The sequence below is a fragment of the Mixophyes fleayi genome, chromosome 5, assembly GCF_038048845.1.
Source record: "Mixophyes fleayi isolate aMixFle1 chromosome 5, aMixFle1.hap1, whole genome shotgun sequence".
Lineage (NCBI taxonomy): Eukaryota > Metazoa > Chordata > Amphibia > Anura > Limnodynastidae > Mixophyes > Mixophyes fleayi.
Window position 1 is genome coordinate 249,562,448 of NC_134406.1, and position 23,550 is coordinate 249,585,997.

At 39.1% G+C, this 23,550-nt stretch overlaps 1 protein-coding gene across 4 annotated transcripts in view; it reads right to left on the reverse strand.

Moving 5' to 3' along the window:
• Positions 1-23,550, reverse strand: part of VPS13B (vacuolar protein sorting 13 homolog B) — a 718,815-nt gene that overhangs the window by 169,380 nt on the left and 525,885 nt on the right. For all 4 annotated transcript variants that reach the window (XM_075213864.1, XM_075213863.1, XM_075213867.1 and 1 more), the window contains exon 36: positions 14,603-14,977. In XM_075213864.1, the coding sequence (XP_075069965.1) occupies positions 14,603-14,977 (375 nt within the window). The remainder of the gene's footprint in view (positions 1-14,602; positions 14,978-23,550) is intronic.

The following is a 23,550-nucleotide window of genomic DNA, read 5'->3' on the forward strand; positions in this document are numbered from 1 at the left end:
TGGATCATCTGATGGATGAACTTGTACGAGGGCCAAAACAGGAAGATCAATCACTAAGCACAGACAGAGTGTGTAAAGACTAATAAATCCTACAACATACACAAAGACTACTTCAAGTTAGCAAGACTGGTAAGTTGAAGCACAAATGTTAAACTAATGCTCACACACCTGACACACAGAAATAGGCATCAGTTGCCCTGAAATGCTAGACATCATCTCTGTACAGTGTCCTCGCTTCTCCAGATCAGCAAGCTGTAACTTTTTCAGTTCTTCATTGCAAACGTTTACTGAACATTTGCCTAAACCTAAAATGTAAGTTGATTCATACACGCCTGCATCCGACCCTTCTCTCAGGATGCCACTAAAAACTATTATCCACGCACTTATCATTTCCCATCGTGATTACTGTAACCTTCTTCTCACCGGCCTCCCCAGCTCCCACCTCGCTCCCCTTTGTTCTATACTCAGCACGGCTGCGTGACTTATCTTCCTTTCACACCGCTCTTCTTCTGCCTCGCCTTACGATGGATCCCCTTCCCCATACAGAATCCTTTTTAAACTCCTTACCCACATCTACAAGGCCCTGTCCCACTCCACTTCCCCTTATATCTCCAACCTCCTCTCCATTCACACTAACGCCCGTCCCTGCGATCGGCCAATGACTGTCGCCTCTCCTCCCCACTGATCACCTCATCCTACGCCAGAATTCAAGATTTCCCAGGCTGCCTCCCTCCACTGTAATGACGCTTTATCAACCCTCGCTCTATCTGACTGTCCCCTAATCTGTGCACCTTCAAATGGGCACTTAAAACTCATCTGTTCCTCAAAGCCTACCAGCCATCCACGCTTGTTCTCGTCACCTCCCTCTTTCCTGTTTGCCCTCTTCTTGCGCCTGTTCCCCTCCATTGACTCCCTCTTGTGCCTGCGGTCTGTTTACCCTCCCTTTAGTATGGAAGCTGTTATGAGCAGGGCCCTCTTCCCTTCTGTCTCTACACCATTTCTTCTCCTCCAATGTCACTGTACTAGCTATGCATGGAGCCATTGGAGTCTTGGTTTTACTCGTTTACTGTTCTGTTCAGTTATACCCTGTATGGTCAACGGTTTGTATTATGTATGGTGCTGCAGACATCTTGTGGCGCCTTATAAATAAAGGCTAATAATAATAATAATAATAATAATAATAATAATAATACTACAAGAGCTACTAATAAAGTTTCCAAAAATATATGCAAGGGTTGTATTCATGGGTGATACTGTCCTAGTGTGTGTTCAGCAATGTAAATAATTATAGCTTGAATGCTTGTTAAAATACTACAGATCACTATAATAAATGATTTTATAACACTCAGGTTAAAGTGCACCTGTCACTTACACACAGTGGATGTATCTATTTGGTGGGCTGAGCAATAAGAATGTAGCCTATTGATTCACTAGGAACTAGCACCTCATAAGTACGTTTGGCATGAATGTTACTCAGACAGTGCCTCAGTGATGTCACTGGTTCCCAGGGAATTGATAGGCTGCCGGCATTCGAAATGCCACACTTTTCCTCCCAGTGCTGGTAGGTGAGTTCACTAGGTGGTCAACAGAGTAAGCGAGCAAGATTAGGTGGGAGTGTGTGTGTGGGAGGGTGACGAGTGTTACCACAGAAGTGGGAGAAGCTTAGCGGAGACTATTATGCGGGGAACCCTCTGGTTGTTTGTTGCCCATACCCAGCAGCTAGTCATGGTTAATGGCTGCACATGGTAATCGGACCAGTAGGGTTTTCACGTTTGGCTCTCAGAGGCATCACAGCCACTGGTGGTCCTAGAGGTTTTTTTTTTAAGGGGTGACAGGATGCCCCGCCTCCTTTTTCACTAATAGCAGTAGTGGCTAGCGGCAGAGACAGGCAGACAAAGGTTTGAAACACAATCAGAGCAGCCGCACAGGATTCTCTAGCTGCCTTTCAGTTGATGGAAACATGTAAACAGTGCATGGCTGCAGGCTGCTAGTGGGTCAATTGCCCCTATCGCCATCTCCCCTCCCTGGATCTGCCACTGTTCTTAGCTGCTTACTGGTTCAGCTCACAAAAGCCTCCACTGTGTAAGTGACAGGTCCACTTTTAGGGCTTGTGCAGTCAAACCACATCTTAAGCGCAGCAGGTTGCAATATGTGAAAAAACCGACCTTAAGATTTGCTAGGTTTTGGCATCCGCCCCTTTGAGATACGTCCTATTTTGAGTTGCATGTATCATCAATTTTGGGAGGCTCATATTTGTGTATCACAAGCCTGGTGCAAGTTTACATGTTGCTGATGATGACATTCCTATCTTCCATGGTTATAAAAATAAATAACACAGGGAAATGATCGATAAGCGCTCCCTCAAGAAATTTGGGGAAAAGGGTACTGGATGCTGCCACTGTCCCAAAGAGGGGAAGCCTGATTATTCCCAAAATTTTCAAGATTTAAAAATAAATAAATAAATATAAGAGACTGGGCGCCAATGAACAGACTACACCCTCTGGCACCCCTGTCATGCTGGGAGTATTTTCAGACTGTCAAAATGAAGGTTAATGTGTTTTGATGCATACTTGCACTCTTCTGTATGTACTGTCAAGTCCATAAATATTGGGACATTGACACAATTCTCATATTTTGGGCTCTATACACCACCACAATGGATTTGAAATGAAACTAACAAGATGTGCTTTAACTGCAGACTTTCAGCTTTAATTTGAGGGTATTTACATCCAAATCAGGTGAACAATGTAGGAAGTACAACGGTTTCTATATGTACCTCCCACTTTTTAAGGCACCAAAAGTAATGGGACAATCGACTCAAAAGCTATTTCATGGACAAGTGTGGGCTATTCCCTTGTTATTTCATCATTAATTAAGCAGGTAAAAGGTCTGGAGTTGATTCTAGGTGTGACATTTGCATTTGGAATCTGTTGCTGTCGACTCTCAATATGAGATCCAAAGAGCTGTCACTATCAGTGAAGCAAGCCATCATTAGGCTGAAAAATCAACTGTTTGGGACATTCTTAAAAAGAAAGAACGCACCGGAGAGCTCAGCAACACCAAAAGACCCGGAAGACCATGAAAAAACAACTGTGGTGGATGACAGAAGATTTTTTTCCCTGGTGAAGAAAAACCCCTTCACAACAGTTAGCCAAATCAAGAACACTCTCCAGGAGGTAGGTGTATATGTGTCAAAGTCAACAATCAAGAGAAGACTTCACAAGAGTGAATATAGAGGGTTCACCACAAGATGTAAACCATTTGTGAGCCACAAAAACGGGAAGACCAGATTAGAGTTTGGCAAACAACATCTAAAAAAGCCATTACAGTTCTGGAACAACATCCTATGGACAGATAAGACAAAGATCAACTTGTACCAGAGTGATGGGAAGAGAAGAGTATGGAGAAGGAAAGGAACTGCTCATGATCCAAAACATACTGTCTCATCAGTGAAGCATGGTGGTGGTAGTGTCATGTTGTGGCATATATGGCTGCCAATGGAACTGGTTCTCTTGTATTTATTGATGATGTTACTGCTGACAAAAGCAGCAGGATGAATTCTGAAGTGTTTTGGGCAATATTATCTGCTCATATTCAGTCAAATGCTTCAGAACGCATTGGATGGCGCTTCACAGTGCAGATGGACAATAACCCGAAGCATACTGCAAAAGCAACCAAAGAGTTTTTTAAGGCTAACAAGTGGAATGATTGCAATGGCCAAGTCAATCACCTGACCTGAATCCGATTGAGCATGCATTTCACTTGATGAAGACAAAACTGAAGGGAAAATGCCCCAAGAACAAGCAGGAACTGAAGACTTTTGCAGTAGAGGCCTGGCAGAGCATCACCAGGGATGAAACCCAGCGTCTGGTGATGTCTATGCGTTCCAGACTTCAGGCTGTAATTGACTGCAGAGGATTTGCAACAAAGTATTAAAAAGTGAAAGTTTGATGTAGGATTGTTTAGTTTGTCCCATTACTTTTGGTCCCTTAAAAAGTGTGAGGCACATATAGAAACTGTTGTACTTTCTACACTGTTCACCTGATTTGGATGTAAATACCCTCAAATTAAAGCTGGAAGTCTGCAGTTAAAGCACATCTTGTTAGTTTCATTTCAAATCCATTGTGGTGGTGTATAGAGCCCAAAATATGAGAATTGTGTCGATGTCCTAATATTTATGGACTTGACTGTATATTGCTGATTTTATGAGCCTTGCTTCAACTGGGGTTCCCCATATGTTCCTCCTTGTGTGATTTCCCCTTTTTTCTGTACCCCATATATTTTTGAAACGTTTCAATAAAAATATTGATGCCAAAAAAAAAAAAGAGACTGGGCGGAAAGGGGTTGGATGGGATACAAACAGGATACAATATTATAATTATAATATATCTATTATAACTAATTATATATCCTCAAAGTCACATAAATATGCATGAACCCATATATACATACAAAACACACAGTGGTGCATTAAATACAGGGATACATAGTGTGGTTTTGGAATCTCCGGGGATAACTAACCACAGGACCACTTAGCCACATAAAGGTGTATTGCCCTCTGTACATATAAACTGGTGTACTCAGATCGGAAGTCCTTAAAAAAAAATAAAAATTAATAATAATAATAATAATAATAATAAAAGTGTATAACCAGCAACTGCGCTATGCAGCCTGGTTTCCACTAATACATGTGGACAAGTTTAGGGTCTCCCTGATAAACCAGCAACAGGCTATGCTGGACACCCTATAACAAGAAACCTGCAGTGTAGAGACCCTCTATCACAGTGTGACCTGCTCTGCCTGTTTAGCTTCATGCTGGATTATCCAAGTAACCAGGAGGGGACCCACACTCATTATCCCCATTTTAATGAAAACTAGAGCAGACAGTATAGTGCTAGTGCTGGTTACGAATTTTAGATGGGCACTCTTTAAAAAATGAACAATGACATTACATAAGCCGATAATGAAGCACTGCTTCGGACAGAACTATACGTTAGATTTTTAGTTTCGAAGTTTGTTAACATACATGCACTCAAGATATAGATGGAAAAACGTATGTATGTAGATAAATTTTTAACTTTAGATCTTCATTTTAGAACTTAAGGAAAAAACAGAAGATCGCTGAACAATTTCAAAATAATCCAAATCAAACACAGAAAATAATAAGAGCAAAATGGAACCAAATGACTTCAGCAACTCCCCTCTTCACCACAGCTATCCCGGATTTCAAATTTGTTAGGAGGAAAAAACCTGTGAGTAACACGGATTGATACTCGGATTACATGTTAACTATCTTCTGTATCCAAATTAAAATCTCTGAGAAAGAACAGTTCAACGTTGTTTACAAGACAATGTCATATAAAACGTGTAAGAAAAAAAGAGATGGTTTTCTTTTACTAAATATAACTTGCGCAAGTGAGGGATTAGAAGAATTTTTTCTCTACTATTTCTCCTGGTTAATTTGTCGTTTTTTCCGCGATGATTATAAGTGTGTTTATAAAAGTCAGTGCAGGAACGACGATCAAAAGAAAAGCTGGTGAGAACGCAGAAAAACCCCAGTGGATCAAGTTGTCTCATAGGGGAATTATGCAGATTCAAGTAAACAAGTGCGAATTGTTGAGGTTTTTGTAAAAAAAAAAAAAAAAAAAGGAAAATGCTACTATAATTTTATCTTAAGTAATTCTATATAATAACATCTGTAGAGCAGATGGCTGAAAGGCGAAAAAAAAGAATGTTCCGTTTTCTTTCTCTTGCTCTAAAGTATATGTGAGATGACAACTATTGTCGCTGTGCTCAGTTTGGGTCAGCAAATAATTTGTACGAAAAATGCAGCTGCTGCAGATGTCCACTGGATTGCGCGACTATAAAATCAAAGACAGAGTGAATTATTTCATGTATTAGTTTCATGCTGTAAAAACACGAACATTAATCCGGGCGTGCTGGGGGTATCTGTGCAAGAAACAGATAGCACATATTTGGAAAACATGTATATCATTACATTTAGACAGGTAGCATAGGCACAATGCAGGAAAGACTTGTGAAACTATAAAAAGCTAACTTGTTCTCCCAATTTGTTTCTATAGAAATGACTTTTTATTGTCTCATGATAATAATACCTAAAGTGAAAAGTTGAGTGCTGCTACAGGACCAAATGCTCTTTGTAGCAGGTGGTAGAAGTAGAAGCATTATCCTTCCCGCAGGTATCTCCTACTGTACACACAAACTTCTTACGTTAGCACTATTCAGGGGTGAAGGCAGTATTTGTGGATACAGGTAAACATCATATTAGTGCTGAGGACTGACATCACACATAAAAGACTCACAAATAAATGCAATCTCCACTTGGCTGCTGGACCCACGGAGCCCAACTGTCAGCATCCTGGACCACTGGTCAAAAAGCTTCAGAAATTGCCTAATATATTAACCCCAACCAGGGGGTGGTAATGTATCCTCCCTCATTGTCCTGCAGAACTTGGATTAATTTCTCCTTCCCGTTGTTTCATTACCTACCCTAAGCTAATCCATATCTCTCACATCCCTCCACCTACTCAATTTACCATCCATCTTCCTTGTACTCACTTTCAAAACACTTCTCTCCAAATTTCTCTTCTCTCTACAGCATCTTATGTCTCCCTTCCTTATTATTATTTACCCTTCATTGCGTCCCTCCTCGCTAGTCTGCTAGTATGTTCTACTTCCTGCACCCACCACACTCACTGGCCTACATAAGCAGAAACAACTCTCACACCCACAAATCATCCTGGTATGTCCTCTTTTTCGCCATACTCCATCTCATGGCTGCTGGAGACATCTCACCCAACCCTGTGCCCCGTGCAATCCCCATTATCTGCTCAATCTCATCGCTCCACCCCTATCTCTCCATCTTATTCATATATCCCCACTACTCTCCCTTTTTCCAATGCACTTTGGAACACAAGATCTGTTTTTAACAAACTCACATCCATCAATCATCTGTTCATTTTATTATTATTCAACCTCCTTGGAAGCCTGGCATAGCTCCTCAGACAGTACATCTACTGCAACTATCTCCTACGGAGGACAACACTCCTTAGTCAGCAACACTCCCAGAGCCATAAACAGACAGGTGGTGGAAAAGGCATTCTACTTTCTCCCTACTTCACCTTCTGAGTCATACCCGCTTTATCGTTCTCTACCTTTGAAGTCCACACAATCCATCTGGTCCCCCCTATCCACTTTCATATTAATGCCATTTATCTTCCTCCAAATGTAATTTCCCAATTACTTGATAACTTTCCTGCCTGGCACACTTATTTTCTATCATTTGATCTGCCTACACTCACACTAGGTGATTTTAACATTCCCATTGACAACCCCACTGCCTCTTCTGCCACTAAAATTCTGTCACTTACTTCCTCCTTTGGTTTCTTCCAGTGGCCTTTACCTTCTGTGCACTGTAATGGACACTCCCTTGACCATGTCTTCTACAAATTATGCTCCTTGTCTACTTTTCCAACTTGGTCTTTCCGTTCACCAACCACCACTTCCATTCCTTCAGTCTCGCCTTATTTCATCCACCATCTACACCCAAAGCCACATGCACATAGCAATATCTAACTACTTTTGACCCCAATCCACTTCTTATTTTCACTAAAACTACTCTCTCCTATGACTACCATTTCCTGCTGCCTCTTTCTACAACAAAACACTCAATTAAGCCCTACAATGCACCTCAACGGACCCATTACCTGTAAAAATGCGCTTGCACTGTTGACCGCCACTGGAGGAAGTCTCACTTCTAAGATAACTTCCTCCACTGTTAACTAATCCTTTTACCTTACAATGTTGCCCTTTCACTCACCCAGCAACATACTTATCTTCTCTAATATCCAGTCAATCTTCTAACACCTGTAGCCTCTTTGCCACCTTCTTCTCTCTTCTCCACCCACCTGTAGCTCTTTGGACCTTGCTCCCTCACAGTCCAGGATGCTGCCACCCACTTCATCTAAAATCGACAACATTCAAAAAAATATTTCCACATACCAAATCCTGCACAACCCAACCACCTTTTCCCTACACTCCTAAATCCACCCTCAATTCATTCTCCCCAACACCTGAAAACAAAATTTCTGTATCTCACCCTACAACCTGACTCCTCGACCCTACCTCCCAACTTCTCTGCACCCTTTCCTCCACTGCATGTCCACCTCTAGCTCTTCTCTTCAACCTTCTCTCTCCACTAGCACATTTACATGCTTTAACTAACTGTACATTGTACAGCACGCGAGTCCTTGCATCGCCCCTTTAACAGCCGCAATGACACTGTTGCCGTGGAAACTGAAGTCTTCCTGGGACGCAGCATGTTCAATTGTCGAAATGATAGCACTTCACTTTTTCCAATAGCCATGAATGTCAGCGTGTCAGCCATTCGTGGTTCAGGATCCTGCAGTGATTATGAGTACCACCGCATTACACTGTCCTTTTACTGGTTCACTTCCAACCTATTGAACCGCTCCTATACTGTCTCTATCTCAGACACATCCACCCTCCAAGCTCTCTATCACTTACGGTCTGTTCTTACCCCTCTGCTTTCCATTCTTTACATTTCTTCTTTTGGGGAACTTTTCGCTCATTCCGCTTCCAGTACCATCTCTAGGCTGACAAAACCCAAATCTCTTCTATCTCGACTCCCCTTCTGTACTATTTGGTGTAGCCCACTGTCTCGCACCACAAGGATGTCCCAATGCTATATAAAGCTCAAAATGTCCAAAACAGAACTTATCCTCATTTCCTCACAGAGTCACCAAGCCCCATCAAATCTCAATCACCATCAATAACAGCACAATATATTTAGGCTAATAAACTCACTGCTTTGGTGTCACACTTGACTCCACCTTCTACTTTATTCCTTGCATCCAATCTCTTTCCCAGTCCTTTTGCCTCCACCTTATTGCCAGAATACGCCCTTTTCTTATGCAAAATGCTACCTCTCTCACCATCTCCCACTTTGACTACTTTAAAATCTTTATATTTTGCATTCCCCTTCAATTTAATCAGGCTCAGTCCCAAAGGATTGGAGAATAGCAGATGTGGTGCCGTTGTTTAAAAGGGAATGTGATCACAACCAGGGAATTATAGACCAATAAGCCTGACATCAATAGTGGAGAAACCACTAGAAGGTATATTAAGAGATAGTATCAGGATTACTTGGTGAGTAAAAAGATAAGTGGGAATCAGCATGGATTTGTGAGGGATAGGTCATGTCAAACTAATTAGTTTCTATGAGAAAGTTAGTGGAAACTTAGGACATGGAAGTACTGTAGATGTGGGCTACTTAGATTTTGCAAAGGCCTTTGATACAGTGCCACACAAGAGGTTGGTTTACAAAATAAGGGAACTGGGTCTAGTAACACAACAATTGAACTTGGCCCGAAAACTGGTTGTAGAAAAGGGAACAGAGAGTTGTCATATATGGAACATTTTCTAATTGATCAAAAGTTTTAAGAGTGTACCTTAAGGTTCCGTGCTGGGGCCACTGCTATTTAATATATTTATTAATGAACTTGGTGATGGTTTAGAAAGCAAAGTTTTCATTTGACATTAAACTTTGTAAGGTAATAAAATAAGAGCAAGATGTAGTTTCTCTACAGAGGGACTTGAATAAACTTCAGGATTGGGCATCCAAATGGAATATGAGGTTTAACATAGATAAATGTAAGTTTTATGCATTAAGGGATCAAGAACAAGCACACAATTTATAAATTAAATGGGATTAATTTAGGGGAATCTACAATTGAAAAGGATTTGGGAGTGCTCGCAGACAGTAGACTTAGCAATAGTGCTCAATGTCAAGCAGCAGCTGCAAGGGCCAATAAAGTATTGTCATGCATAAAAAGGGGCATAGATGCAAAGGAAGAAGATATCATTTTGCTATTATATAAATTGCTGTTAAGACCTCATCTTGAATACGGAGTACAGTTCTGGGCACCACTCTATAAAAAAAAGACATTTTGGAACTAGTTCAGAGAAGGACGACAAAATTGATAAGGGGTATGGAGTCATTAAGTTATGAGAAAAGGTTAGCCAGTTTAGGCATGTTTACTTTAGAAGAGAGGCGTCTAAGAGGGGATATGATTACTATGTACAAAATCATTAAGGGTCAATACAGAGAACTTTCATAGGAACTTTCTACACCAGGACACACAGTCAAGGTTAGAGGAGAGAAAGTTTTACAACCAGCAAAGGAAGGGGTTCTTTACAGTAAGGGCAGTCAAGATATGGAATTCAATGCAAGGGAAGGTTGTGATGGCAGATTCAATTGATATGTTCAAGAAAGGGTTAGACAAATATTTAGCGGAAAAGGTTATTCAGCATTAATTAAAATGAAGGATAGTAGTGGATCCCGACTGATAAAAATTGGTGGTTGCTTCAACAACTCCATCCTTCATATATCTCAAATTTCAACTCAAAATACTCAACCTCTTAAAACTACATCTGACCTGTGCCTCGCGCCTGTAGCCACCTCTTTTAGTCCTGTCTACAAGACTTCTCCCGTGCTGCTCCCCACTTATGGAATTCCCTACCACGTCTGACTTTCCCACAGCCTTGAAATCTTTAAATGCTCTCTGAAAACCCATCTCTTTATTATAGCTCACTCTACTCCCATCTATATGACACACACTAAGGCAGTGTTCCTCAAAACCAGTCCTCAGGACCCTAAACAATGCATGTTTATCAGGTGACAAGGGAAATAATTATACCACCTGTGGATCTGTTTCAGTTAGTAATGTATAAACCTATGCTAAAGCAAGGAGATATGGAAAACATGCACTGTTAGGGGTCCTGAGGACCAGGTTTAAGAAACAATGCACTAAGGTACCCCCTCACAAGTGTCCCAATCTCCACTCTGAGCTACACTCACTGCTCTTGTTTCAGTTGCTGTCACATGAGCAGGAGCTCCCTACCCTTTGTTTTCATGTCTGCATTTATTTGGTCTACCTTGAATATCTCTTCTTTTGTATGTTCTGTTTCTGACACTGTCCGGTGCTGCTGAACACTGTAGCACCTTACAAATTAACAACAACAACAACAATAATAATAACAATAATAATGTACAGGGACGAATCTACACTAAATATGGCCCCAATTGTATAGAGTAGCCTCTGTTCCCAGAATAAAAAGCAAACCACTTTCCTGGAGGCAGCCAAGCCAGGACTGACAATATAAACATGTCCAGGCTTAGTATGTAAAGATGTTGTTCTGAAAGGGAAAGTACCCCATGGCCAATCCTTTCTGCTGACATATCAGTAGCAAAAACTCCGGACATTAGCACAGAATGCTAAGGAACTGCAGCACCCAAAGGAAACCCACGCAAACACGGGGGGAGAACATACAAACTCAACACAGGTAGGGCCATGGTTGGGAATCAAACTCATGATCCCAGTGCTGTGTGGCATAAGTCCTCACCACTGAGCCACCGTGCTGCCCATTAATCACGTGACAGAATCTGAAAGGGTCCTGTTAATTAAAGGAAATACAGAATGAAACACGTGTGGCTTGCTGTCACATCTATATCCATAAGGTTAAGGACTTTGTAGTAACCAGTAATGCAGGTTGAGACTGGTTATCCAGCTACGGTAGTTTCAGCATCAAAACAGGAATAAAATATATTGAGCAACAAGTAATGGTCTATTTGAGTCAGCTCCTCCCAAACATAAAGGGTGAATTGGCTATATAGTGGAGTACATTGTATATATAGATATCTGTTTGCCTATTACTTAAAGAGTCTCTGGGACACAGCCAGGTCAGAGTTTACAGCTATCAGCGTCATGTTCCCCCAAGCCTAGTAGAGATGGGAATGTGCACTTTATAGTCAGACAGGTGGAATTATTATCAGACACAGACTGCAATACAGTACAGGAGCATGTGCGATACAGACTCCTCCATAGTGGATATTAATATGATGTATAATGAGAATGTAATCCTCACAGTGACCATGAACTTGTTTCATGCCTCCCAGCCCTGGCTAAGGTAAGCGTGGGAATGAGAACAATGTTCTGAACTGGTCTGAAAATGTCTTTATGGCTAAATCAAGAATGCCGGCCCAGAGCACTCTCAAAGTCTTTCATGTTGCATTTTAGCTTAGAAAGCATTTGCAAAATGCACTGAAATGTGGCGAGCCTGCCAGATCATTTTTTTTTTTTTTTTTTAGGTAAAAAGGGAAATAAATCACCTACATTTGGCCCGCTATGAGTACTTCTCAGTTACAAAACATTCCCTGTATCTGTTCTGTTGCTATGTTGAGTTTCAGCTGGTATTGTTCTTTATAAGTCTGTCTTATTATAGAGTCGTTTAGCCACCGCTGGCACTGCCAAATTGGTCCTGAAAAAAATGTCTTTAAAACCGTTTTCCTCTGGTCCTGACAGAGGCTGCTCTGTGTGTAGACGGTTAGTGCCGCCAGAGAGCCCAGTACTGGCTCTTGTAGGAGGCCTCGTGGCATGTCATCAAATGTAGACATGGCACCAAGAGAGCCCCCTTCAGCAGCGTGCTGGAGTAAGCCGACGTCCTAAATACCACGCACATTGTACACAGCCTTACTGCACCCAACCCAGTAACAATAACTGATATACAGTTTCAATAAGTACAGTGCTCTCTATTCATGCGCTCAGCTAAATGTTCCTGGCGGCTTAATAAAAATCGAAGCACTCAGCTAGGCATTGCGTTTTTTATTTTTATGGTGCAGGGTATGTTCCATATTTTCCTCTTTAAGATAAATAAGATTAAAAAAAAAAGCTTCTTAGAGTGCTTCTTGAAAGCTGTACTTGGAACTGAATGAATATGAAAGAACATGCAATTGGTTTGCTAGAGGCAATCTTGAATTTAACTACAATTCCAGGATTGTAAACCCAAGCCATAGACCAATTAATATTAGTTTACAAATGGAAGACATTTTTAAGAGACAGCAAAAATAAATGAAGAAAATGTTTTATGATGAGATATGTGATCTCGATGGTATAGAGCAAGAGCAATTAGTTAGATTTTGTAAATATTTCTGATTGGAACGGCGTCATGAAATCTTTTTAAAATTCTCCTGGGCACACAGCAGTAAACACAATCTTAGTAAGAGCGTATAATGCAAATGTTTATTAGATGCCTGGACCAGATATTTGTGTTTCTAAATGTTTATGCTTCAAAGTCGATACACCTTTCTTTCAAATCATATTTCTGCTTATGACTCCAGTACTGTTTTTTGTTTCTTTTTTGTAAATAGCGGCGTAAAACAAGAACAAAAACACAAATTAAACCCACACATATCATGCGCTCATGCAGGGTGGAATTTGTTGTTAATACAAAACATTGAATCCTTGTCATTTACACCTTGTATTATGACAACAGGGCTGGGCTACAGCATTCAGCAGGCCTTAGAAACCCCATCTTTGTCTTGCTGTTTTTGTCTGGATTGGCTCAGTAATCAATCTCCATCTCTTTATAATATACATGAGGCTGTGTCTGACTTTAATTAATACAAAGCAGACACCAGTTGATTTAAAAGTAAGAAACAGTGCTTGTAGCGATATAATCAAGGGGCGTGCGTAAGAGGTATAGTCAGCAGGTAGAACATAGAACGATGAGCTACAGAGAATTATGTTCCATGCAACTGAAGTAGTGTAAATACTTTTATGAACATTACAAGTACATTTCCATTTTTCAACAAGGAATATGACTAAGATAAAAATAAAAAATAAGGGAACACACTTTAAATCCGCAATATTCCACAGCTGTCAAACAGATGAAAGATGAAAATATTTAATATTTTGGCTTGCTACAAAAATGACAGTTTGTAGATAGCGCTGTGTGTATCAGGTGCATTTTAATAGCAGTAAGATAGACAGCAATAGCAATAGTGACACCTGTAGGCTTAGCAAGGTTTATATGCATGAGCAGCAAAACAGACAGCTACAGCAACATGAGATATTTTAAGCTAGACATGTAATGGACAGGAGGAGGATTATACGCACAAACCCAAAACTACATAATAGAATTGTTTTTTTGTACTTTGATCCAATAAAATAAATATATACATTATTTCTTCTGTTGTTTAGTGATATTAGCGATATAAAATTGAGCTATAAGTGACAAATCTGAAGCGCCCCCTAGTGGTTGTGATTTGCTAGCTGACAGATTAATGCAAATTCATTTGACAGCAATACATTGAGGGGCGGGGCATGTTTAACTATTGGTGAACTTAAATCCTGTGGTTAGTTGACAGAACTAAATATACTGCATAGATTTAGTGATGACTAAAACCACCACAGACTATATTAATTTTAATATTTAAGTCAGCTGGATATACATGTATGTGTAATATCAGCAGTATCTTATTTTGGCACATGTATAATTATAAATGTAACAATCGCTTGACCAGCAAATACATGGAATTCAAGGTGATGCCTTTCTTTGGTGTCATTATTTCTTTAGTCAAATATTTACATCTAAGCCCAACATGTAGAGGTTCTAAGTGCTTCTAAACGAGCCGCTTCTTCTTTGTTGGTCAGTGGTTATCTAACATTTAAGGCACTGCTACTAGGATTAAAACATTAGGAGATCACGTTTTAGAACTTACCCGATACTTTGTTTCCAGCCTGAATACAGAGAGATCCCTGAAGTTCAGAGAATGAAGTCACGATGGAGGGACTTTTGGGGTGCGGTACAGTCGATAAGGAAAGGAACACTTGTGCAGTGTGAAAAGTGACCTTATGGAAAAAGGACACTGATCTCCAGCTTCCTTCTTGTGGTAAGTGGGAATTCACAGCTTCCTGGGTGACAGCGCCAGGATCCTTACTATAGCAGGATGAAGGTTTCAGACTCTCGTCCCTGGGGGACATTCCATCAGCCTCATTATCTTTCATTATCTTTTTCAGGAAAACTTTTAGTTGATCCAATTTGACAAAACTTAAGTTCAATTTGAACGGTCTTGATACATCAATGTTGACATCAACTGTAAAGATAATTACAAATACAATTTATTTATTTTCAATGCATGACAAAAATAAAAATGCTTCTCAGCATCAGACTCAGATAAAATTGCTGGTCTTGAAATGTATTCATTTTTATATACTCCATGTCTAGGGCTACCATGTGTCCTTTACCATTAGAAACTGGAATACTTTAATCCAGGCCCATTGGGAGTCTTATTTCTGAGTTAAAGACGTAGATGGTCATGGGGACCCTTAGGTGCATTAATGTGTTCACCACTGGAAAGGAAGCACAGGATGGCTTTTATAAACACTGCAAATGATGTGACGTGGGTACCCTGGTCCTCTGTATGTACATAGTAAGCATTACAAAATCCTACATGACTCTCCACAATTTAACAATTTATAGATTAATGTTCGGAAGACGCAAATTTGCTGGCATATACAGTCATGTGCTCTTAGATAAACAGACTATCACGTATAAATCCACATAAAACATGTATACAACTATGAACACAACAAAGTACTGTTTTCAAACACATATACTGGATTTTAGGAGGTAGACATACACTTTTGGGAGCCAGTGGCATAGCATCCAAGACATACGGTTACGATGTGAACCACACGGTTAAATACCATGACACAGTGTCCCCTGGTTTATCGCATCAAAAGCTCTTTCACTGGGAAAAGATTACAGGTGTCTAGAGTAGAGAAGAGGTGTCCAAACTCAGTCCTCAAGGGCTATCAACAGGTCACGTTTTCAGGATCTCTTTAATCATGCACGGGTGAATTAATCTATTTGGCTGGGTCAGTAATTATCCCACCTGTTTTTGCAGACAGAAATCTTGAAAACATGATTTGTTGGTAGCTCTTGAGGACTGGGTTTGGACACCTCTGGTTTAGAGAGAGGAATTACACCATATCTCACCCAAGAGTTGGCTGACAAGTTCTAAGAACATATTTACCTGTTTGCCTCTGGGAGTTCCAAGGGATAAATGCCTGGGGCATGATGACAATTTGCATCTTCGCAATACATGTCATTGTGCAGCGGAGGGTAGGGCCATGATGATGCGATTAGCATTGAATAATTTATCAAAGCCCCCCCCCACTTTCTGTGAAAGCAGGATCTGAGAGGGTGGCCTATTCTGGCGAGACACAGAAATTCAGGATTCTTTTGGACATTCCGAAGGAATAAACAAGTCTGTATAACAAATTATAGCATGCCAGTGTTATAGGTGTGCCTGATAGTGGCAGCCAGGCAGCAGGTAGGTATGGTGGCATATGTGATTATATGGATGGCATTATGGGGTTATATAACTGGACATAGGGATGTTCCGTATATGCTAGACATTATAATATATATAACTGACTGTTTGGTCTGATGTGCACAGTATTTACTTTGTTGCCATATGACATTATTAAATATTTATGTTAATGCCATATTGTATACTAGTAGAATTTTACCACAGTTCAGCTGTTAAGTATTAACTTTTTGCCACAATAAGTGTATCTCCAAATCAGAACATCTCAAGTACCAATAAATATATATTATATAAGTAAGCCGTATGTGGTGGATCTTTATATACATGGCTGTCATTGTGACGTTATAGAGCCTTATATAGTATACACTTAAAAGAAGAGAGTGTTTTGGATAAGGTGGCAAAGAGATATAATTTTACTCAACAGTACTAACATTTGTGATTGCGAAACCTACATACAGAGATACACTTGAGCTGGGTGTAAGGGAATTTCAGGTCAGATTAACCATGAAATGTATGAGCATGTTTTCAAAATGAACTGGTTCCACTAAAAATGTTTCATTTTTCAAAGACCTTAACATCATTTGGTTTAGGAAAAGATCGGAAAAGCAGATGAATTTAGAAAAAGACATATGAAACAAATGCGAGCAGAAAACGTTCCCCGGGGTAGTAAAGTCACTTAGTGTTACAAAACTAACTTTTCCAGACTTAGTGATTACTTAAAAATTACATTTCACCTTTCACACTTGGCATAGACCCATCAATCAGAACAAGGTCTATACGCCAGATGGGATTAGAGAAAAATACAGGAGAGGTTAGGACTTCTTATTATAAAAACTTAATGAAAAAGGTAAAACTAATGAAGAAAATAAAACTATTACTGTACAAATCCTCTCAAGTCCCCCAGATGTTTGATGTGAACATGATCCTCCATACATTGACTGAGTAACATATTAAGAGACAGTAAAGATGTAGCACGGTGGTTAGCATTGCTGCCTCACAGCGCTATGGTCAATGCTTCCATTCCCTATCTGTGTGGAGTTTGTATGTTCTCCGCCAAGTTTGTGTAAGTTTACTCTGGGTGCTCCGGTTTCCTCCCACACTATAAAAACATACTGATAAACGAATTGGCATCTGACAAAATGGACCCTAGTGACTTTGTGTGGTGTAGGGAATTTAGATTGTAAGCTCCAAGGAGGCAGGGTCTGATGTGATGTGGGTCAGCAATATGGTTCTTTCTCTCTCCCTTAAGCATGTTCATAAAACATAATGGAGAGAAGTTTTGTGTACAAAAAAAGAGTTCGAGTTTCTCTTGGCAGCACTAATGTACTTGCTTAGTGACCCTTGTAGGTTTTTTTTGCCAGTTTTTTCTTTTGCAGGATTATTTATTCTAATTAAGAGCCCTGTCTATGGGGCCCCCTTGCCTGTGGGGCCCCCGGGCACCTGCCCATCGTGCCCAATGGAAAAGATGGCCCTGGTTAAAGGCTGTATAAAAGGAACGCCAGACAAAGACCATTTGTAGGTGGCATAAAAGGAGAGAGCCAGGACTAAGCTTCAGCTGGTTCCACAACTAGAAGAGGGACAGGAGTGGAGCCACGGCTGTACAGTACACTTATAATGAGTATGAACTGTACATTCTGGACACGTAGCTGGGTGCTGGGAATTAAAGGGATTCATATGAAGTTCTTAGAACATCCAGCACAGGGGAACAGGAAACATGCCACAGTTGTATTATGTTGTGGTAAGATTATATGTAATAGAAAACTTCCATTTATACCTGTGGAGAGACTGTAGTCACAGACAAACACTTACTGGACATCAGTAGCAACAGCGACACCTACAGACCATAAATAAATAAACTATAGTAAGTGATATGTATTACTCTGGCTTCACATGTTTCTATTACATATTCCACCATTTATTAATTTTTTAGTGGGTGACAATCAAGCAATATAACCCCCTCTTTTACTACATAAGGAGAGATAGGATTACTAGGCAAGTAAAACAGATGTATCAAACCTTAGGCCAAGCACTACAAACACACTAAAAGCAATATCAAAATTTATAAATAACATAACAAATATTTTTTATATGGTCTTGTATCTCCATAATTGCCAGAATAGCTTTGCTTAATAAAAGAGATATGCTGACTGCATGCTGTCATATTACAGTGAAAGTCCACAACTCTAGTTACAAACTGTCTGGTCAGGCATAGAACACACAAGAGCAGAATTTCAGAATTCAGAAATGCTGACTACTTCCATTATTATACTATAGTAAACTAGACAACACAGTGCGGGCATGGTAAATCAGATTATTTTGTCAGTAGAGTGTACTACATCAAAAGCCAGGTGGCTTATTTAGCAGCTGTAGAACTACAAGTCGCAGCACGCACTGCCAGACCACGGATGATCATGCCTGCTCTACACGGCCCCTACATTTCTCTATCACGGTCTACATACACGCTGTCCGTTCCCCAATGCAGGTCTCTTTAAGACTGCCGTGTTAAAGTCACAAAAACATGTTTGTAATGGACTAATGAAAAACTATCAAGAAGCTGAAATGTTTTTAGCAAATGACCCTCTGTTAATTAGAAAAGTCTGCACTTCAGCCAGCTCTACTTCTCACGTGTCAGGACTCATTAAATCATAAGGGGGGAAAAAATTCTTATTTCAAAGTTAACGAATGCCATGCTTAACATAACAGCTAAACTGGAATGAAATGGGTACATTCTTGGGTTTCCACATGAAGTCATGCTAAGCAGCCTACAGCTTAACTTGGAAGGACAATTAATTACTTTTCATGAAGTTAACCTGACCTAACGTTTTCTATACTTTGCAGGCAAAGAAGAATAAATAAAAATCCTTTCTAGAGTGTTGGAAAACTAGAACCTATTTACCAAAATCATTTATTTCAGAGAATACTTCACACATAAAAAAAATGCAATAAAAAATATATATGCAAATTGGATGGAAAAACTCTGGAAAGCTAAATTACAGATGATTGGATGGGGTGTAACATAGTAACAAACTTGATGAGGTTGAAAAAAGACCCAAGTCCATCAAGTTCAACCTATTTTGGATCTCCTGCGATCCCTCACATGTATTTGAAACTGATCCAGAGTAAGCAACCGCCAATCTGTTTCAATTGTGAAAATCCCCCCAGATCCAATATTGCAGTTTTATTTTTACCCTATATCGACTACTATCCTTCATTTTAATTAACGGTCGTATCCCTGGATACACTTTTCCGCTAAAAATTTGTCTAACCCTTTCTTAAACATATCTTTTGAATCTGCCATCTTCCCTGGCAGTGAATTCCATATCTTTACTGCCCTTACTGTAAAGAACCCCAGACAAGATTATTTAAAAAGTTTGACTAAAAGATACTAAGTGCATAGTCCTCTTGCTAAAACATTTCTTTAATACATTTAATACTGTTCCAATGTTGCATACTAACTAACCTATCAGCTTTGAATTTATCTAGTTTACGAACGATTAAACTCATTGGCAAACATTTTTATCTAACTTTATTGATATGTTATATTTTTAACATGTGATATTCACTTAATCATTTCACCAATTGTGGAACACACAAATGAAAATAAAAGTGTACTATAACAAAAAAAGAGGGCATTTAAACAGAACTAATTCCTAATTTTGATACAGAATATTTTTAGTTTTCCAATTTCAAGATATAACGTCTTGTGTATGTAGTGCCAGCATGTGCAGCAGTATTCACTCTATAGTATTCTTCAGAAGCCGGGAGAAAGGTATGATTTAATATACACGTTGAGCCAGTTTTGGTTAAGCTGTGGATGTCTGCACCAGTAAGACATGCAGAGTTGCCCCCTCTACCTCTGTCACCCCCCAGCCTCCCTCCAGTTCTGTACCGCCATAGGCTAACTGAGTTAAGAACAGGTGGTCCTGCTTTCAATTACAGGGGGCTAGCATGCCAGTGTGAGGCCTGGATTAGTTCACCTTCTCACAGGGAATTTGCCTCGGTTGGGATTGGACGTATTAAGGCTTCACACATGGAACGCGGCTCATGTCAGCTGAGGGCAGTGACACATCATATGATTCAAATTAACCTACTGTGGACTGTTCCACGGTGCTCCAGATTGTGTATTAAAATGACGACATTTTTAAAACAGTTTGATGGAAACCAGGAACCCTTAAGTGCAATGGTTCCAATTTGTTCCGACTAATCTATCACCTGCTGGATATGTTATTCTAAAGGGTTTCTGGTAGCAGAGCCATTTCCAGCCTTTTATATAACGCTAAGTTGGCTAATGGGTGTAATTGTGCCTTTTTAAACGAAAGCAAAATATTTTTGTGGCAGGAGAAAATGTAATGTGGTATATATTCTCTGACAAACCTCTATGAGGTAACTAATGAAAAAAGATTATAGCCCAGGAACAGCAGGTTTATAGCGATATGATCTGCACTTGGTATAATGTTTCAATACATCATTCTAGCACACATTTATTACACAAATGCCACACTAAACTTATGTCTGAAAGGGCTGGATAAATCTGAGCTGAAAGCCTGCGCTTTCTCAGAGCTTAACTGAGAATGTTAGCTCGATGCACAACAGTACGTCTTCAAAGAGGGAAAAATCCACTCTCTCCATTCTGTCGTTAACAAAACTTATAAAAGACAATTGGAATAATTATAGAGATTACGTTTGAGCAGCTGGGAAGATTATGTCAGCAATTTTTGAGGTGTATATACATGTACATTTGTATGCTTCAAAAGCAAAAGACTACAAAGTTATTTCTTCCATTATTTTTTTCTGTAATCATGCTTTTTTAACTCCTGTTTATTACAATGTTTATAAATACATTGTACGCATATTCAATGTTTATTTTGCAATTTGATGCAAAATATGAAAAAACTCTATAATGTTTTTCATGTTCTTATGGCTAAAAACTATAGGCCAATTCCTGACTATTTGAATTTAGCAATGCATATGAAACAAACACAATTACAAAGATAATTAAAAATATACATATTATATTAGATATTGTTGGAATATAAGCAGCTTTTTAACATGTAATAATATATAACTGCAAGTTAGAAATAAAAAAAAAACATTTAAAAGACACATGGCAGTTATTGTTTTTTTTTGTTTAGCTAAATACCACAGACAAAAAAAAATAATCCTAAACCAGGACTTGTAAAAGTGCTTTATAAAGTGCCGTATTTAATTCACAGTGAGAAAAAAGAGGGAGAAAAGAATGAAGCAAAATATTCTATTTTGGACCAAAAATAATTGCAATTCAGGATGAAAACGTACAAATAACTTAATAGCTAAAAAACATCTTACTTATTATACACATGTCTCATTCAATATTTTTATCTCTCTATATATAAAATACACCTACAGAAACAGAGGGTAGATTTTGTTCCTTAAATTAAGTAATTACGAATATGTGCCAATCAACTTGTGCTGAACACCTCTATACTTTAAAAATAAATAATTTATAATACAAGAATCTGTAGCTTTAAAGTATTATCCTGATTCACTCTACAGAACATCTCAAACTTAGAAACCCAGACTAACTGCAAAACTAAACTGAGAGGTCTGGTTCTTCCTGAACATTCCAATTGAATCAAATTCTTTTCTCTAAATATTTTCCTACAGAAACATTATCGGGCCACTGCAGAGAAGTACATAAATCCTGTTTACCACAGTTCTTAAAATCTATAAGATAACCAAAAAAAACAACATTTCATGTACTTTATAGGCTGTATTAAGAAACAGCATAATTAAAGAAAACACCCCAAAAAATATAATTCCACAAAATGTATGATGTACAATAGTGTGGTGGTGTTTTTTTTTTACCCAGTAATAAAATCTGGTTATGGATGATGCCCATGAAAACCAAGAGACAAGCAAGAGTGTGCGACAGCATTTTCTGTAGTCTGTCCGGTACTGAGGAAGGGAGAAAGATGAGTGAAAGTAAATTATCATCTAACCCCTAGGTGGTACTGCTGCTTCAAATTATCCAGCGTCTGGTGTCCCTCTGGAAGGCAGCCGCTGTTTCATGCTGCAAACATTACACACTGCATCTGCTACGACATTTTTCTTTCAAGAAAGCAATTTGCAAACCAGGGATTTTTTATATTTTATTGTCACTGATGCAAGGGAAAATATGTTTAAATAAAATGCTTTTCATCAATCCGTATTAGTTTCTATACTCTCTACACATCATCATATTCCAGGAAATGTCTACAGTTTATTTTGTTCATTTAATGTCTGCCTTTTATAGTATATGATAATATATATTTACATCTCTATACCCAGAAGTATCAATTAATACATCTATGCTGATATCTGAGCATTCACGTTCATTTAGAGACTTCCAGGACTCATTTATTAATTATTTTATTAACTTTATACATCATGGCAGTTTTGTTTCTATACAGTTTGCCTGGCAATAAATAGTACTATTATTAACAATAGTAATTATAGCACTATTAATTTATTATCTAACATATTCTATTGCACTGTATAGTGGGGAAATATTGTTAGTATATATAGTGTCCATACATTACAGATATAGAAATGCTGTTTATTTTGATTGTACTTAAAATAGGCTTCTTTAAAATAGTAAAAAATTGCTAACCCTTATCAATGCTAGGGCTAAGTGAGAATAATCCTTTATGTAACAGGAACAAGTGTGCTCAGCAGAGATGATTCTATCCACTTAATTTTCTTTCTTGAAGTCTGGTTGTAAGACACTTGGCCATGAGGCAAGTACGTACTTTTATCCAGTGTCATTGCAAGAGACTGGAAAGGTCAAGTGTAGTAAGTAGTGATGGAGGACAAGTTATCTGGATAAATAGGGCAATCCCAAAACCATTGAAATGTGATGGACACGCTGGATGGTGTTACAGCGGTCGCACCTGCTCCATTATATTTTCTTGGCGGCAACACAGAGCTAAAGATGTAGAGCGCTCAAATGAACGGTTTGACTACAGAAATGTACTCCATCTCACATGCATGGTAAGACAGCTGACCATGAGGCAGGACCACTATCTATTCACTGGTGCCAAGCAGCAATGCAACAGCAGTGCTGTAGGGAGACCCTGTTCATCTAGGCGGAAAGGGATTGTAGGTAAACCAGGTGAGGACACACCTCAGGCAGTGGTCTAGTCCTGTCTAATAGATTGTTGGGATTGTTTTTTTGCAGATAACAGAAGAGCAACAAGAACATAAAACTACTCATAATCTTGTCCTTATGAATAAAAAAAAATATTTTACAAGATGTGCAGGAAAGTTTGACAGTTGCCTTCTTACATTATGTGTGTCTTTCATCGATGTAACTAAAA